Raw genomic sequence first — 18,688 nt, forward strand, 5'->3', positions numbered from 1 at the left:
ACCTTAGGTACTGCCTTAGGGAACCTTAGGTACTACCATAGTAAACCTTGGCTTACTATCTTTGTGAACCTTAGGTAATTCCTTTGGCATTATGTTTTAATATGTTAGTTAATTTGTTCACCTTAGGTCTTTACCAAACCTAAGGTACTACCTTAGTGAACCTTAGGTACAACCCTAGTGAACTTTGGGTACTACTTTTGTGAACCTTCGAAACTTCAATGTGAACCTTAGTTACTTCATTTGTGAATATTAGGTAGTTCCTTTGACAACCTTAGGTACTACATTTGTCAACCATAGGACCGACAAGTAGCATTCGATCAAGATGGAACTTACAACTTCTTTAATTGCACATAGAACTGAGCATGGCATTATGTTTTATTAGAGTAGTCAATTGGTTCACCTTAGGTATAGTGGTTATTAAATCTTAGGTACAACCTTAATCAACCTTAATCAACCTTGGGTACTACCATAGTAAACCTTGGCTTACTACCTTTGTGAACCTTAGGTACTTCATATGTGAACCTTAGGTAGTTCCTTTGGCATTATGTTTTACTATGTTAGTCAATTTGTTCACCTTAGGTGCTTACTGAACCTTTGTTACTAGCTTACTTAACCTTAAGTACTACCTTAGTGAACCTTAGGTATTACCCTAGTGAACCTTGGGTACTACGTTTGTGAGCCTTCGAAACTTTGTTTATGAACCTTAGTTACTTCATTTGTGAACATTAGGTAGTTCATTTGTCAACCTTAGGTACTACATTTGTCAACCATATGACCAACAAGTGGCATTCAATTAGGATGGAACTTGTCTACTCATACACAACTTTGTTAATTGCACTTCGAACTAAGAATGGCATCATGTTTTATTAGGGTAGTCAGTCGGTTCACCTTAGGTATAGTGGTTACTAAATCTTAGGTACTATCTTAATCAACCTTAAGTACTATCTTAGTGAACCTTAGGTATTACCTTAGTAAACCTTAGGTATTACCTTAGCGAACCTTAGGTTACTACCTTTGTGAACCTTAAGTACTACCTTAGTTGAGCCTTAGCTACTACCATAGTGAACCTTAGGTACTTCCTTTGTCAACCCTAGGTACTACTTTTTTCAACCATAGGACCTACCTTTCTCAACCATAAGAATTACCTTTACCATTCAATCTAGGGGGAATCCATAGTTTCAAGACCAATTGAGATAAGTATGGAACTTGTCTACTCCTAAACTACTCCTTCAATTTCATTTAGATAAGAGCATGACATTCTTATTTTACAGGTTACTCCCTCTTGAACCTCAAGTACTACCTATTTCAAATTTTAGGTACTACTTTAGTGAACCTTAAGTACCTCCTTTGTGAACCTATGTACTAACTTTTTCTGATGTGGTTCAACCTTTAAGTTGCTTGGAAATGAAATACAAGGTTGTTTAGAAGAAAAAAGGATATGTTTTGCCAATATTTTGGAGGTTGTTCATTCCAAACAATTTAATAGTGCAACATCAAGTCAAGGATTCCATGGTGTCACTCATAAATTTGAAGGTACCACAATTCACCTTTATACTATCCATCTTTTTTATTGATGAAGCTTCTTCGTCCTTATTAGACTTGATCGATCGGTTAGGTTATAGTTAAAGGGATGGAGGTTTATTTATTTTTACCTTCTTTTTCTTGATTGTTTAGTGATTGTCTTATACTACCTGTATACTTTGGTTGCACCCTTTTAATAGAGTGTTTGTTTATGAAAAAAATATTTTAGCATACCATGTTTTTGGATTAAAATGATAAAATTTATGACCAAGTGATGGACTCAAGAATTTCTGCATCATATTGTTTGCATCATGTTCCTTTCCACATCTTTTTATTCCTATTTTTTCTTGGATAAATACTCTATAAAGAATTCTCTCTCAATGCTCTATCTAAACTCTCTTTCTCATTGACTTATGATAGTTTTGTTATGGGATAAATTTATATGTTCTTTTTCTCAACTATATGTATTTACTTTTTATACGAATTTATATGTTCTTTTTCTCAACTCTCTGAATTTATATGTGGTTGTGGTGCAAACGTAGGATGTAAATTCTGCTATTGAGGCTTGAAGAAAATCACAAAAGGCTTTTGTGGCAGCTAATTTACTCCTAGAAGAGGCATAGAATAGGGAGAGTATCACTTCCATTAGTCATTTAGGTCTCAATGATAGTAGAGATTAAGTCAACCCTGTATATATAATGTGCTATCTCTAGTTTAATTCTTCTATAAGTAGACATCAGGAAGAAAAAAGGAAAAGGAAAAATAAGCCAATTGGACCTACACTTGGAATCCCTTAAAGGGACTATCATCCTTCTCTGTACATCTGCACAAAAAGTGAAATTGATTTGCAAATTTTGTAATGTATACTTTCAATGTACAACTTGTTATTGTCATAGATAAGGCCATGGCATGTTCATCAGTTCTTAAGGAGTAGTCAATTTAAGGTTAAGGACTTTCTGTTTTGCTACCATTTATTTGAACTTTTAGTGAAATAGAAAATCAAGTTCTTGAGAATATTTCTTATATATAAGAACCCTTAACTATGTTGGCTTTCCCTAATTTAAAAACTATTTGAATACATATATATCTAATTTTTTATCACTATTTCGAGAAAGCTCCTGTTTGCCCTTATGTTTTCTAATGTATAAAGCGTATTGATTTTATTTTCTTTGTTTTGTTTTGGTCATATTTTATAGAACTCTATGTCGCTTCAATTGGAATTTAAGGGCCTATTTGGAACCATTTCTGTTCTTCAAAACACGTTTGGCAACTAAAAACTATTTTCTATTTTCTGTTCGTAATAATAGAAAATAAAATATTTTCAAATAATATCTTTTAGTTGTTTTCTATTATTTTCACTAATTTTATTAGAACTGTTTTAATAAATAATTATACAAACATGCAGAATAATTAAAAATAAAACATTAGATATAAAAATTATTTTTAAAACATATTAAAAATAAATTGAAAACATTTTAAGTTTCCAAACAAACTTTTACTCTATAAAAATTAAAAAATAGTTTTCAAAAACTATTTTTCAAAATTGATTTCGAAAACAATTACCAACCTAACCCTAAATCATTGTTTTCAATAAGACAATAAAGAAGCTAATACGGTCAAAACAAGAAATTTTATAGTAATCTGCATGGAGTCTTGGCACATCGACATTTTGGCCACACGAGTTTTTTTTTACCAAGGTTAGCAAGGTTTTGGTTTATGACATTAATTCAAATTATATGGACCATTGCTATTTACTCAAAAAAAAAAAAAAAAGCCATCATATAATACAAGTACCAATGAATCCATTTTCATTGTAGCTAATCAAGTTTTTATCTCTTTGAGCTCTTCCCATTTGCTTGATATCATGTTGGACTAGATAAACTCGATTTTAATTGTTTAGGAAGACCCATCTTTGTGATTGTCATCACATTTACCAAACTTCCTGTTTAAACCGGTGACAAGAAAAATCTAAGTATGTATAACAATTAATTGGAATGTAAATCTTGAATAACTTTATATAAATTGTAACACAATTTATCAATTTTTATTTTTTTATTTTCAGTTTCTACTTGATGAAAGTTTTAGTTTAATCTTAAATTAAAAGGGATACAATAATAGTACAAAAAATTCGCGACACCACTAATAGCAAATTTCATGCTACACTCAAAAGAAATGGAAAATTTTTTGGAAAAAAATTAAATTAAAAGGGATGCATCCAAAGATGCCTTGGCTTTGGGTGGTGCAATATGCTTGTTGGATATGGGAAGCACACTCCTAACAATACCTATATGCCCACCCTTCAAGCACTGCCTTTGGAGACCCTATTGCTTTCATTCACTGAGTAGTGACAATCAACAAAATAATCAACTAGCAAATACACAAACACAACAGGAAAAGCTAAGGTGTTTTCACTTGCAAAATCTAGAAAACTCTACTAAATTAGTTTGAATGAATTCACACATTAACGTGTTCTTCCCAAGAACACCTAAACTTGGAAACTCAAGGAACCAACCCCAAAAACTTGTCACTTCTAGTTGTTCCAAGGAGCTAGAAGTAAATTTAGGGCTTTGTTTTTACTTAAATTCAATGTTGTAAGGGTTACATTCTAGTGATCGATCTTAATATGGATCTTAGATATTCCCTTTTCATTTTTGTTTGATGCTTTGCATCTCATTTACCCAAGACACAACAAATAACAAAAAAAAAATATGAAATTTGTTTCAAGTAAAATGTTTTTCTCATGTTTGGTCTCTTCAAAAAAAAATATCATATATATCAAATATAATTAAAATTAGTTAGAAACTTATGCAGATTCAAATTATTTAATCTTTTACTTAAGAGTGGGTTTTTTCCCTAAACTCTCAGTCTTTGGACAACTGTGGAAATACAATAGACTTACCATGATGAAAAACGGAAACAAGAATGAGTATATAAATAGCCATATTCAATCCTATCTTAGATATTCCTACCTTATAGCCTCACTTCTATAAAGATCCTCAACAATCTTCTCCTTTCTAATAACCGATTCACTTCAATTATTCATTTCTAACATCAGAAGTTGGGAATGATATTTAATTTCTCATGAGGAATGATTAATCAGTGTGGAAGAAAGTCTTAAGCGAAAAGGCTCAATCAAGACAAAAGAACCATGCAGGAATAAATAAAAAAAAAGACCATGATCTTGCTCATCTAATGCCACGTGGAGCTGGCCTTAGATTTTGAGCCTTGGTTACCAACTATGTTTCTTTATCAACTATAGCTTCATAATCAGGTTTAGAGATTTCACAATTCTCTGCAGAACTGTCACACCAGCTTATTTAATCTTCCCAGTCTTGTTGATCTTCCTAGAATTGAGAAGTGTTGTTACTCAACTAAAAAAACATCAATAGTAGAAAAACTGTAACATTTTTTTAGGATTTTCTGAATAAACACTGACCAAATTGGTCAATTTTGTACTTCTTTGGTATATATCCTCTGATGATTTCAATCCTTACCCAAATTTCATATCCAAGTTATCAAATTAATCTTCTGAAGCTTGTAGAATCAAAACCAGTTACAACTTCTAAATAATATAATGGAAACTTGCAGAATTCATTCCTAACATATTATCTATCAGAAAACATCAAAATAACCCAGCACAGAAGAATTATTTTAAGAACATAAAATTAACTGTACATGTAGATGACATATAAAAGAGAAAAAAGGGAACACATTTTTACTCCATACCCAGTACAAGTAAAAATTTAAACAAATTACGTACAGTGAACGCCAAAAACAGATTCATAAATGGCGACAGGGACAACAATGTATAAAGGAAAAAAAAATCAATATTATTACTAATACTGATAAAGAATCAGGAAGTGTGTTTTCATCTTCTGAGATGGGAATATCATGAAAATGAGAACCAAACTTTCCAAAGAAATGAGAGATACCTAATAAGAGAGAAATTAGGGCTTTCGGAGATGAGGTAGCAAATTAGCTTGAACAGAGCTTGGTGAGTCAGGAGAACGATGCAAAGAAAGGGTTAGGACAGATTAAAATCAGGGAAAAAAATTAAAATTAAAATTTTGAATCTCAGATTCTCCAAAGAAAATAAAGACAACTAAGCCTAGCAAGACAAGGCTGCCTAGTTGATTTATTTTTTTATTTTTTTGGTTTAATTCTCTTGACAGCCAAAAAAAACACTGGAGTTGAAAATTATAAAGTTTCTTTGATTTTCCAGAGTGTTTTTCTATCAAACCAAACAGAAGGTATCATCAGAAAGTAGAAAATCATGAAGATAAGAGATTGTACCTTTGAGGAAGATGATTAGCATGAACAGAAATTGCAGAGATAAGAGATTGTACCTTTGAAGAAGAAGATTAGCCTGAAAGGAGCTTTGTGAGTGAGAGAATGGTTAGGGCTTTTGTCTATGATGCAGAGAAAAGGCTAGGGCTTTTGTTTGACTTTTTTCTTTTTTTTTTCTTTTCCTTTATCAATCTAGCTAGAGGATGCGTATGTGGTAGGCTTTGTTGGCAGGAGGAAGGGTATTATTGGAACCTAAAAACACATCAGCTATTAGTGTTCAAGCCCCCGTGACAAAATTTTGTAGAATTCTGGAACATTTATTTTTACATATTTTAAAGGTTCTATTTTGGGAAAATTCTAGATCTCATCCACTAGATATTTTGTCCTATAAATGCCTTGTCTAAAAAGGATTTTTGCTTTTTATGGGAACATTGGAAAAACCTAATTAGCCTTCCTTGTGTTTCAAACTCTCAAGATGTTTGTCTTCACGTTCGTTGGATTGAGAAGGAGATTTGCATCCCCCAAGCTCTAAGGTTGAATCCACTGTTAGCACGTATGATGCTACATCGCAGATGTGAAGTTCAGTATAGGTACTGAGGAGTAAGACTTAGAGATAGCATCCACTAGGTAAGACTATGTAGTGCTCTTTCATATAGTGGATTTGCGCTTTGCAATCTCCGACCCTAAGGTTTTTACATTCACATAATCTCTAGGAGACTATGTGAGTGATTTTTCTTGTAAAAATCTATGTCCTTTGCATTGATTTTACTTTTTCATTTCCCTATAATAAAAGAAAAAGTTAAAGATTTTAAAACTAATCAATTTTGGGCTAAAAAATTCTTAATACCTATTCACCCTCCTTCCCTAAACTAGATCTTTAAACTTTCAATTGGTAACCAAGCAGGAAAAAAGTTTAAAAATCAAATTTTTTCAATCCTGATTGATCTAAGATATGGAACAATAAAGGGTCAAATCTTCCATTAATAATCTATTTAGATGGCAATAACTATCCTCATTGGAAGGCTCATATGGATTTTTTCTTGAAAATGCAAGGAGAATAGGTATAGAATTCAATGGAATTTGGATGGGGACTGCCATTGAAATTGGATAGAACTGGAAGATCTACTAAAACAAAAGCCCAAACATGAATGGAACAAACTAGACAATGAGGGCAAAGAAGTGAATGCCCAAGCTCTCAATAGCATTTTTAATGGGGTTAGTCCTAACAAATTTTATAGGGTTGTCATATGTAAATGTGCTAAGGAAGCCTAGAACATTCTCTCTGTAACTCATAAGGGCACTTTGACAATGAAGTTGTCCAAAATGCAAATGCTCACTACCAAATTTGAGAGCATAAGGATACAAGAAGATCTGACCTCTACATTCCACTCAAAGCTTAGTGACATAATCAATTCTTACTTTAACCTAGGGGAGAAGATACCTGAGTCCAAAGATGTAAAAAAAAAAAAAAACAGTAGGATCTCTCCTTGAGAGATTAGGACCCAAGGTCACAACCATAGAGGAAAGCAAAGACATCAACACCATGAGAGTTTATGAACTTGTAAGATCTCTTCAGACCTTCTCTTCCTAATCCTCAAAAGCCATGGTAAACTGCTTTCAAGGCTTCTAAAAAGGAAGAAAAAGAGTCGAAAAGCTTTGAATTGGGAGGTTTAGAAGGGCTAGCTTTATTTTTTAAACAAATTAAAGATACCATGAGGTTTCAGACAAAGCTCTTCCAAAAACAAGACTCAAAGAAGGTAAAAAGAGTTGAAAATTTATTGAAAGAGAAGGATAAGAGCACTTCTAAGGAAAAAACAATTGAATGTTATAACTATGATGGGCTAGGACATTTATGACCGATTCTTCGACCCCTAAAGACAACAGGTATGAACAACAAGATGATCTTGCTTTCATTGTTTCAATGGTTTCTGATAATGATAACCTTAGTGATAGTGATAGTGATAGTGATTTTGATGATAATGCCTTCATTATTGAAAATTACTATGAAAAATATCAGTCACTATTGAATAAATGCATCAAAATTACTACTACATATGGCTCACTATACATTGAGTATCATGTGTTAAAAGAAGAAAAAAGTAATCATCTAGAAAAGATTCAGCTTCTAGAGAATGAGCATAAGTCTCTACTTTAGAGAAACAATGCTCTAACTCTATAGATATGGAACACCAAATAAAAGAAGCCTTTTCTAAAAATGAGATCTTTCACCTTAGGACTAAAGTCTTTAATGAAATAACTAATAAATGTAATTCTCATGGAGATAAGAGAGGTTTTGGCAATGTAAACAAGATTGAAACTCTCACTAGTGGAGAAACAGTCTTTGTTAAGGACAAGGAGGAAACTCCTAACCCTGTAGTCTCCTCTAACAAACCACCCTAGTGCTCACATGGCAAAAATTGTGACACACTCAACATCGATACTATAGTAGGCTTTGGAATAGGTATCAATCACATCGAAATATGCTAGTAAGTAAATCGAATTTCCTTAAAAATCAAATCTTGAATAAAAGAAAAGGAAAGTGGACTAACACTAGACTTTTTGGGGAAAAAAATCCATTCCAACCACTTTCCCAAACTAATGTTCAAATTAGATCTTTTGTTATCACGAAGGAGCCACTCATTTTTATTTTTTTTTAATTTAGGTTGAAACCGCATTTGACAAATGCAGTTTCATTTTTGAACTTCAGATTTAATAAATAAAAAAATTATGATTTTGTTTTTATTGTCTTATTTATTAACATAACGTAATTATTTTAAAATTATTAATTTATTGATAAATAAAATAGTAATTTATTATTACTTTTAAAATAAGTGTGTACAAATAACATCATTAAAATTCAAAATTATAATATAAATATATAATAGTTATATATTAAAAATTATTATTTATTAATTCATACTCTTATTTATGTTAAATTTAAAATATATATTTTAATAATAAAAAATTTATATATTTAAACTTAAGGACTTAAGGGTCTAGAATTACTTCAATAAAGATAATTTTTTAGAAATAATAATAAATTACTATTTTATTTATCAATAAATCAATAATCTTACAATAATGACGTTATATGAATAAATAAGACAAAATAAATAAAAATTCATAAAAAAAAATGTAAAAATGTGAAGTTAAAAGTACAAAAAGTTCAAAATTGAAACTGCATTTTGCTAAATGTGGTTTCAGCCTATATTAAAAAAAAAAATTAAAATGAGGAGACTCTTTCATGGCAACAAAAGAATTATTTTGCACATTAATGTGGGAAAGTGGTTAGAATGAATTTTTTTCACATTATTTTGGCCAAAACTCCTAACACTAAGCCTAGGAATAAGAAAAGTGCTCTTAGCACACCTCCGAGGATGAAACAAGTCTGGGTCAAGAAAGAAAACCTACTCACCCTCTAGAATAAAGGTTTAATCACGTCAAGAGATGTTCCTTTAGACTCTCCTAGGAATCCTACTTCTAGAAAATCTTTAGTAGCCTCCCCATATGCTTGGCACATTTTGTCCCATAATCTCGAACCCTTCTTATATCGTTCTAATCTTGAGTCCTAGTGCTATGGTGAGTAATAGAATCCTTTCTACTTCTAGGACTGCTAGTTTAATGTGTTTTAGTGTAAGCCTATATTTTAGGGGGAGTGTTACAATCTCAATATGAGTTCTTTCAAGATCGTAGCTTGGACCTAAAGATCTTTGTTTTAGATTGGGACCTTTTTAGGATCCTAGGTCCTTCCTTGAAAATCCCCAAGGCTTAGTAAATATTTTATGGTTAACTTGTTTCTTTAGCATCTATTTAAATATCACAAGTTCCTATTGTATCTTTGATGTACTAGATCTGTAAGATTTGTCAATTATCACTAGAATCTCATTAATCACCTTATATGCCCCTAAAAAAAAGTCAATAAAAAACTTGGGTATGTTAGGAAGTTTAAAATTATCTAAGGTATATGATTGATAGGGAATCTTCTTAAGTTTACTTGTTATGTTAGATTTTGGTTCTCCGGAAAGTCATGGACATCATGCCCATTCGAAATAAATTCTCATAGCATGTTTAAAATAGTTCTATCTCAAACTGAAAAATGACAATCTTGACTGAAATTATTTAAATATTTTATTTCCAAGTAAATAATGTTTTCACTTACAAAATTTGAAAACACCCTCAAGTGGAAGTTGAAAGTATGATTTCCCTATATGGTATAAAAAGTTTCCACAATTCAAAACATATGATTTCCCTATATGGTATAAAAAGTTTCCACAATTTAAAACATACATACATATATACATACATATGATTTCCCTATGTAGTATGTGGAAGTTGAAAGCATGATTTGCTTATATGGTATAAAAAGATTCCACAATTCAAAACATACATACATACATACATATGATTTCCCTATATGGTATAAAAAATTTCCACAATTCAAAACATACATGCATACATGATTTCCCTATGTGGTATAAAAAGTTTCCAATTTCCAAAATTCAAACATACATACATACATAGTCCTTTCTCATTTACTTTTTTTATTGATTCATTTCTCATTTATCTGATTTCATGATTCATTTCTCATTTACCTGATTTCATGAATCTAAAAAAAATGGATTTTGAACAAAAACATAGGATTTTTATATATCACAATTTTAGAACAACATCCAAAAGAATTTATGTCAATATTTGTATAGCTTTGTATATAATTTGTATTAATCATAATGTTTTGAAAACCAAATTGGATCGGTCAGCTGAACCAGTCCAATTGTTGATCGATGGCCTTTTCAGTCCGGTTCCCCCTTTTGAACTGTTTACCCATTAGACCTGTCTCGAACCTCCTAAAGTAATAGTTGGACCGGTGAACCGGGTGAGCCAAACAGTTCTTTAAGAACCAGACAGTTCAACTCCCCTTGTTTTTTGGCAAAATAAGCCACATTTTCCCTTCTTGCCCAGCGTTAATTGCCTCCAAGTCATCTTTACATTCTTGTAGCTAACTTTACCAAGCCAACATGAGTCACATTCATAATGTTTGAACCTATTTGTTCAGAAGAAAGGTTACGATAGTCACCAAACAATTCATAAACTATGATTATCAAGAAAAGTCATTCAGGCTGCATGCATTCTCACATTCACAAAAGGATAAAGGGAACCGAAGTGCTAGTTAACACAAAACCTAAAGAAAAACAACATTACTTTCAGAAATATATCAGGAGGCATCTGTAGTTTGTAATATTATAGATTATGCTCTATAACAAACATAAAGCAGACGTCTTTTACAGTTTACTTAACCTATGAAATTTCATTATTCTCAAGGATTTGCTTCAGCAACAGCAGCTTATTAATTGAGAAAATATAAAGAACATGAAAGACTACTGTGTATATATGTAAGTATATATGCAGCTATGTATGCACACATTTATGTAGATACAAATGTACATGACCTGATATTTGTTACTCATCTGAGATAAAAAATTATGATATTTGGAAAAGTAAAAAATTCTAACTCGTTTCAGGTTTTTACAGTTATGATTCTGTTGTTTGGATGTGCTATAGATTCAATCATCAATCTTGAAAGTGCGGACTCTTAAGGGGACAAAAAGAAATGAAACAACAAATAATGTAAGAAAGAATGATTACCTGAAAAACAAAGTATTGACTGCATTTATCAAGGCCAAGCCACCCCCCATAAGCAGCTCTGCATTCATGAGAAGATAGAATTGAGCTTATTAGTATAAAAAAAGAAATACAGCATAAATAGTAAGAAAAAAATACTATATCATTCCAAAACTATCTAAAGCAAGACCAAACAAAGTTGATGATGGTTGTACTCTGAAAATCAACATGGGGATGTCAAATTTATGAAGAAGATTGCCTTGTGACTTACCCATGACATAAATGAAAGCATCCCCTTGCAGTAGGGCCCATATGCATCACATCAATTTCATTGAATGGTCAAAAGGCACCTTTACTGAGACAACTAACAAACTGTTAAACCAAGTTAACCAGCAGCAGAAAATTAGATAATTAAAATCTGCAAAATTAAAAACACGAAGCTCGGTTTATTTCTTATGTTTAAAATCTGCAAGCCACTCTTATCCATGCAGTATATCTAAAAAGAGATGATTTGAAACAAACAAACAGAATTCATAGTTGCTAGCTGATCCATTAGGTTAATTGAACCCAACTAACAGGTTCAGTAACAGAATTTACACCCACTTGTGAACAATATTCATTTTATTTTTGGTTTTTTCCTGTGGCTTGGGATGATACACAAATAAGATTAAAATAAAATAAAAGATAAAATATAAATGCATGTCTAGTTCAGACCCCAGGGCAATGCAGCATGGTGAGCAACAAAGGAAAAGCATGGCATAGCACTTCACCACAAGGACCAACCTGGGGTTCTTTTTCTGTGGCTTGGGTTGATAATTTTGCTTTATCTGATGTTTTCATGCACCCTTTCTGCAGTAGGAAACGACATTTTCCTTTTTCTGATATGTTTCATTTTTTCATCTTTTTTCCTTCTTTCTTTTTTGGGGGATTTTTTTTTCCCCTTTATTTGTGTTGTCACACCAAACCAAATCTTGATGTTCCCCATCACTGCTTCTACCTTATGGGCCAGAAAACTTTTAACCAAAGGGTGAAGGATGAGCTACTCTTCAGGCAATACAGAGAAAATAAAAAGGCAGAATTAAAATACCAACATAAAAAATAACCAGAACCAGGAAAACACCAAACAGGATACACAATATTAATCTCTTTTTTTTTCATAAGTAAATACACAATATTAATCTACGAAAATGCAAAAAGCAAACAAAGATAAAGTATGGTATAAGGTCAAATGGTCCTTGCAATACAATCCTCAATATGAACAATACCAACTTTAAAAAAGAAGAAAAAGAAAAAACAAATAACTCAATTCTCTTTTAAATAAATCCAAAAGAAAAAAAAAAGTTAGAACAAAATAATCAAATATAAATTTCCTAAAGGAAATACCTGCAAAATAAAGATAAGAGAATCAATGTTCCCAGTACTCTATATGTGAACATGTGTAAAGAGAAATGGGATACTAGTAACCACAAGAGATAAATCAGTAGGTTAGCCAAAACCAAATAAAAAATAAACAGAATTTATGCTATTATATAAAGTCAAGCCTTTTTCACACAGCCTGCATATTGCCAAGATAGACATGATACATCTTCACATGCTTAAGTCAAATTCAAAAGGTAATACAAATAGTGCATGGAATTTGGCATAAAAGTCACCATTTTCATACAAGAATTACCTACGATTCCTCTTTTAAATGGTGAAAGAAAATTATTTCTACTAGCAGGCACAATAGCATGTAAAACAATTAAAGCAGAAAAAGGAAAAAGAATAGGTATGAAGTTTTTTTTTTAATGTTCCACTCACTCTAGTATACTCCTGCCCAAACTGGGTATTGGCTTCCTTTGTCTTACATAGGACAACAATGAATGAAACTTCTCACCAAGGTCTGTTTAGGCATTTCTAGAGAGAGGCCTCAATTTTTGCCATTTCCCAGGGGCACCTAGTGGGATGAAATATGGATCTGGAGTTCAGTTCAAGGCACCATCTGAATGGTGGAGAATATGCTTATTTTCGGACAAAATTAATGCTTGCACCATGAAACACTTTAACCTGAAATTCTAAATTTGAACCCTTAGTTTTATACAATTTTGAAGGCATGATTAATAGGGGTGAAACAGACACTTTCATTCCACAAACTCTTTGAGAAATAAAAACAAGCTGCATTCTCCATAGAAAACGGGCAATGCTTATTCTAATGCTAAATTTTCCAAAACTAAGTGAGCTTGTCCCAAAATAAATTTGGAACTAGCAGAGATGTGCTTTAAGAAGCTGATGTATTGGGTTTCAGAGATGTTGAAACTAAATATTAGATGTGAAGTGAACCTTCTCTTTTATGCTCTCTTTCTTCTCTCAGACTTGAACAGTATGACCTGAATGCAATTTATAAGACACTAGGGGTGTCTTGGGGAGCAACAAAAGAAAATAAAAGCTTCTACAGCCCACTAGTCTGATCTCTAACCATCTAGTGGACACATATTTCCAATCTCCACTTCCCATATCTTGCAATTATAAACCACAGTAAGTCAAGCAACTTTGGAACTGTTTCGTCCCAATCAAAACAAATAGAAGGATGAGAAATTCCAAAATATATTGATTTCGACATGCCAATCCTACAATATACTTTAGTTGCAGTTATTTTTCACTTCACTCAGAAAGCAGGCCTTGTACACTGAAAACTCTGTTCTAGTGGTCATTAAGTTTGCTTTCAAACAGACTAAACTTCTTAGATTTGTCTATAGCCTTTAGGAAAGGTGTAAGATACTGCATTATACATCTCATATCCCACTTTGTGTCGTATAAAGGTTTATCTTCCTCTTTATGAGCCTTTACTACTAACATTTCTTGTGTTAAGATTCTAAGGTCTATATAGGAGGCCTTGACCGTCTCTAAGTAGAAAAATACAGTTTAGGACAAAATGAGGGCGTTGAAAAAAATAATACCTTTGTGGCGTTTCCAATCAAAAAATAAATAAATAAATAAATAAATAATACCTAGGAACTTGTTCAACTGCCAAAAGGAAAAACTACAGTGGGTTGTAAATGGATGTTCACCTTCAAATACAAATCAAATGGAGCAGTTGAGAGGTATAAAGCGTGTTTGGTTGCTAAAGGCTTCACTCAGACATACAAGATAGATTACCAAGAGACATTTGCACCTGCTACCAAATTAAACACCATACAACTCCTCTTGTCACTGGTAGCTAACTTAAACTGGCTTCTTCAATAGTTGGATGTTAAGAATGCATTCCTAAATGGAGAACTGGATAAGGAAGATCATATGGACTCACCACCAGGATTTGAAAACAATGGAAGAAATAATCTTGTTTGTAAGTTGAAAGAGTCCCTCTACAGCCTGCAACAATCCCCCAAGGCATGGTTCGAGAGATTCACTAGAACTATAAAAGGTCATGGTTTTACACAGGGGCAAACTGATCATACCTAAGTCTTCAAGCCCTCGTCAAATGGTAAGATCACCATTCTTATAGTGTATGTTAATGATATAATTCTCACAAGGAATGATCTTGAGGAGATGGAAAGGCTCAAAGGCATTATGGTTAGAGGATTTGAAATTAAGAATCGTGGACCCCTAAGGTACCTCCTTGGAATGGAAGTGGCAAGGAGCAAAAGGGTATTGTGGTCTCTCAAAGAAAGTTACTCTTGATTTATTGAAGGAAACAGGTATGCTCGGCTGCAAACCTACTGATATACCAATGGATCAAAGTAAGAAACTTGGAACATGTAAAAAAGGGACTCCTATGGATAAAGGCAAATATCAATGACTTGTAGGTAAGCTTATTTATCTCTCACACACTCAACCGAATATTGTCCTTGCAGTGAGTGCGACAAATCAATACATGCACGCCCCTCATGAAGAACATCTAGAAATCGTGTTTCAAATCATGAGATATCTCAAAATAACACCTAGAAATGGATTTTTCTTTAGGAAATCAAAAGAGAGAAAATTAGAAGCCTTTACTGATGCATATTCAACAGGATCAATCGAAGATAGGTGATCAACCTTGAGATATTGCGAAAATTAGAAGCCTTTACTGATGCATATTCAACAGGATCAATCGAAGATAGGCGATCAACCTTGAGATATTGCACCTTTGTTTTGGGAAATCTTGTGACATGGAGAAGTAAGAAGTAACAAGGGGTGGCTAAAAGTAGTGTTGAAGCTGAGTTTAGAGCAATGACTCTAAGGCTTTGTGAATTGATTTCATTAAAAAGGCTTCTAGGAGAACTACGTGTGACTACAACTAATCTAATGTTGTTATACTGTGACAATAAAGCAGTCATAAACATAGCACACAATCTGGTTCACCACAATAGAACAAAATATGTGGAGGTGGATCATCATTTCATAAAGGAGAAGATTGAAGGAGGGATGCTGAATGTAGAGTATGTGCCTACAAGGGAATAAGTAGCAGACATCTTGACAAAGAGAGCCTCATCAGAATTTTGATATGCTCACAAGCAAGTTGGTCCTAATGGACATATATTCCCCAACTTGAGGGGGAGTGTTGGTGAGGTAGGAGTTGGAGATAACTTTGGATAAACTCTAGTCAATTATTCAGTTATTTTATTAGAGAATTTATCTGTTTTTTTATTTTCAAATAAAAATGTGCAACCACCCAGTTTTTAGTTTTCTATTTCATAAGTTATTAGTTCTTAAGAATATTTTATTTTTTCATAATTATCTTCCTAAATAGATTGCCTATATATTTAAGTCTAGATCCATAGACAAAATGGACTAATATATATATATATATATATACACACACACCAAGGCAATCATTCAAGAAAGGAAAAATACAAAAAAAAAATCAGCAGCAATTCAAAAAACTTCTTCATGACCAATTGCAGAAGGCAATACGTAGGTGTGTAATATAGAGAATGGAAAATATTCAAGCTTCATTTCAACCAGGTTCCCTCATGATTAACTTCTGAAACCTAATTTAATCAAAATTAGCAATCTATCTTTCAGCAAGATATGAAACATTTTAAAAAACAGTCGAAAGAGATAGAAAAAAAAGGGTAGCAAATATAAATATATATATACATTCGATTGTAAGAAGTGGAAAACCATTACAGAAGACATCCAGTTAATCTACAATATTAAATACTACAAGCATACAAATGACAACTGCTACTAGCGCTACTAGAAGAACAACAGGAAGAGTCTTACTTCTCTAAGCCGCCTTAACCTTGTCATCGCCCACAACAGAAAGTATAGGCAGACTACTCAGAAACTCATCAAGACCCTCAAAAAAACTAATCCCTTCAATGTTATCCTCCTCCCCATTCCCTTCACTTATTCCCACTGCCGCCTCTTCCACCTCATTACTAAATTCCACATTCAAATCCAACTTCCCCAACTCCTTCACACCCTTTTCCGGTTGCTTCTTCCCATTATTCCCTCCCACCTTTGTGCTTGTATCCACCTTCGACACACCCGGTGCCTCCACACCTTCTTCCACAGCCAACAAACCTTGTGGGCTCTCACCACTTCCCCCCTCAACCTGCCCCGAAAAACGCTGATCTTCCTTCTTTATCTTCTCTCCTTGCGACTTCCTCCCAACTTTACCCACCAAACCCTTAGCCTTCACGCTCTTCGCCTTCTTCTTCTTCCTAATACTACCCCATTCATCATCCGAGTCATCACTTGGGTCCGAAACCTCAATAAACTCATCGTCATCGTCATCATCATCATCATAGATAACAATGCTCCGCCGTGCCACAGGACTTTTAGTTCTTGGGGCATTCACATTCCTAGCCACCACCACTTTTTCAGGTTGCTCGGGGACATTCCGGTGACCTTCATACTGCGAAGGGCAAGCGAACATTGGAGAAAACGGCACCCAATTAGAGTAGCCGCCTGTCGTTTTAGCATTTTCAGGAGGGTTCACAGAAAACCCTAATGGGAAAAAACCCCAACAACAAAAGTATCCATCCTTGCCATCGCCGACCGCTGGCGGAGACGGGATCCTCACGGCGTGAAATGCCCTCTGACAGTTCTGGCATCGCAGGACACACTCTTCGTACACCCTAGGGTACTCATACAGATTGTAGCAGTAGGGACACGCAGTCCAGAAACACGGACCCAGAGACTGAGTCGGCTCAGTCGTTCGAGGCGTCCGAGCTGACTCGAAACTCGGCATTTCCCCACTCCCACCCTTGTTTCTAGTGCTCTTCCTCACTGGTCTCCGACCCGGTTGAGCCGAATCGGCGCTCGGATCGAGTTTTAAAAGACTGAGTTCGTCATCGTACAGAGCCTTCTTCGCCTGGTTCGACAGAACCGACCAGGCGTCCGCGACAAGCCTGAAGGCCTGATCAGCGAAGGGCAAGCGATTCTGATCCGGGTTCAGGAGCAGAGCGAGACGCCGGTACTGGGTGGCGACGAGTTCGGGGTCTTGGGTACGACGAGAGAGCTGGAGAATGGCGTACCAGTCGTTCTGGTTGTTGATCCGGGCCTCGCCGGCGATGAGGGCGTCGGCTACAGCAAGGATCTGGTCGGAGAAACGAACCTGTCTGGGGTCAGATTCTCGGGCGCGGATGGCAAACGTTTTGCAGCCCTGCAAGTCACGTGCGGCAAGGAGCTTCTCGGCGATGCTCAGCCATCTCTCTGCCTCCACTGCTCTGTTGCCTTCCATTGCTTTTCTCTCACTTTCTCTTCTCCGCTGGATGAGGACGATGGGGACAAAAGTGGCATAAGAATTTCTTTTTTGGACGAAAAAGAACAGGGCTTTTGAGGGCATTAGGCGGTATATTCCAAGTGTATAATGATCATTTTGAGGAAACAAGATCTTATAGTGGGTTATGTGTAAGGCATTTTGGAGCTTTGATTAGGAAGTTATGTTTGGACAGTTGAAATTAAAATGGGGAATTGATTCGTGCCCAATTGGTGTACCTTTGATTCGGTCCTCTGAAGAGAGTTATCAACAAAATTTATAAATCTAATTTGTCATATACTAGAATAGCATAGCTAGCATAACCTAGTGGTTCTAGGATCGTCCACAGGGATGGGTTTTCATTTCACACATGATATTAGTTTAAAGAATTGGTTTGGTGCTTTTTCTTTTATAAGTTAGCTTTAAAAGAAAACATAATGATGGTTGAAAAATGTTTGGTTTTAAGCTAACCAAAAATAGTAACTGATATTAATTATAAAGAAAAGGTTTCTTGGAGTTTTACGTCACTAGGTTTAGGTTCCTTATACAAAAGAGGAAATTCCGGATCTTTTCCTCGCATTGGGGATTTAACCC

General features: G+C 34.2%; 1 protein-coding gene across 5 annotated transcripts; it reads right to left on the bottom strand.

The window, feature by feature from the left end:
• Window positions 1-4,849: 4,849 nt before the first annotated feature.
• Window positions 4,850-18,265, bottom strand: LOC100253681 (uncharacterized). Of its 5 annotated transcripts, none has more exons than XM_059736037.1 (5): window positions 16,612-18,265; window positions 12,211-12,471; window positions 11,699-11,782; window positions 11,452-11,509; window positions 4,850-4,865 (listed from the first exon to the last, which is right to left on the bottom strand). In XM_059736037.1, exon 1 carries the CDS (start codon window positions 18,179-18,181, stop codon window positions 16,616-16,618), a length of 1,566 nt encoding a protein of 521 aa, XP_059592020.1. In that variant the 5' UTR covers window positions 18,182-18,265; the 3' UTR covers window positions 4,850-4,865; window positions 11,452-11,509; window positions 11,699-11,782; window positions 12,211-12,471; window positions 16,612-16,615. The 5 variants fall into 5 exon arrangements, with proteins under 5 accessions (XP_059592020.1, XP_059592018.1, XP_059592019.1 ...); XM_059736035.1 differs by lacking the exon at window positions 4,850-4,865 and adding an exon at window positions 10,429-10,849 and having other exon boundaries at window positions 12,211-12,440; XM_059736036.1 differs by lacking the exon at window positions 4,850-4,865 and adding an exon at window positions 10,429-10,849 and having other exon boundaries at window positions 12,211-12,466.
• Window positions 18,266-18,688: the final 423 nt, after the last annotated feature.

This window comes from Vitis vinifera, chromosome 3 (genome assembly GCF_030704535.1).
Source record: "Vitis vinifera cultivar Pinot Noir 40024 chromosome 3, ASM3070453v1".
Classification (NCBI taxonomy): Eukaryota; Viridiplantae; Streptophyta; class Magnoliopsida; order Vitales; family Vitaceae; genus Vitis; species Vitis vinifera.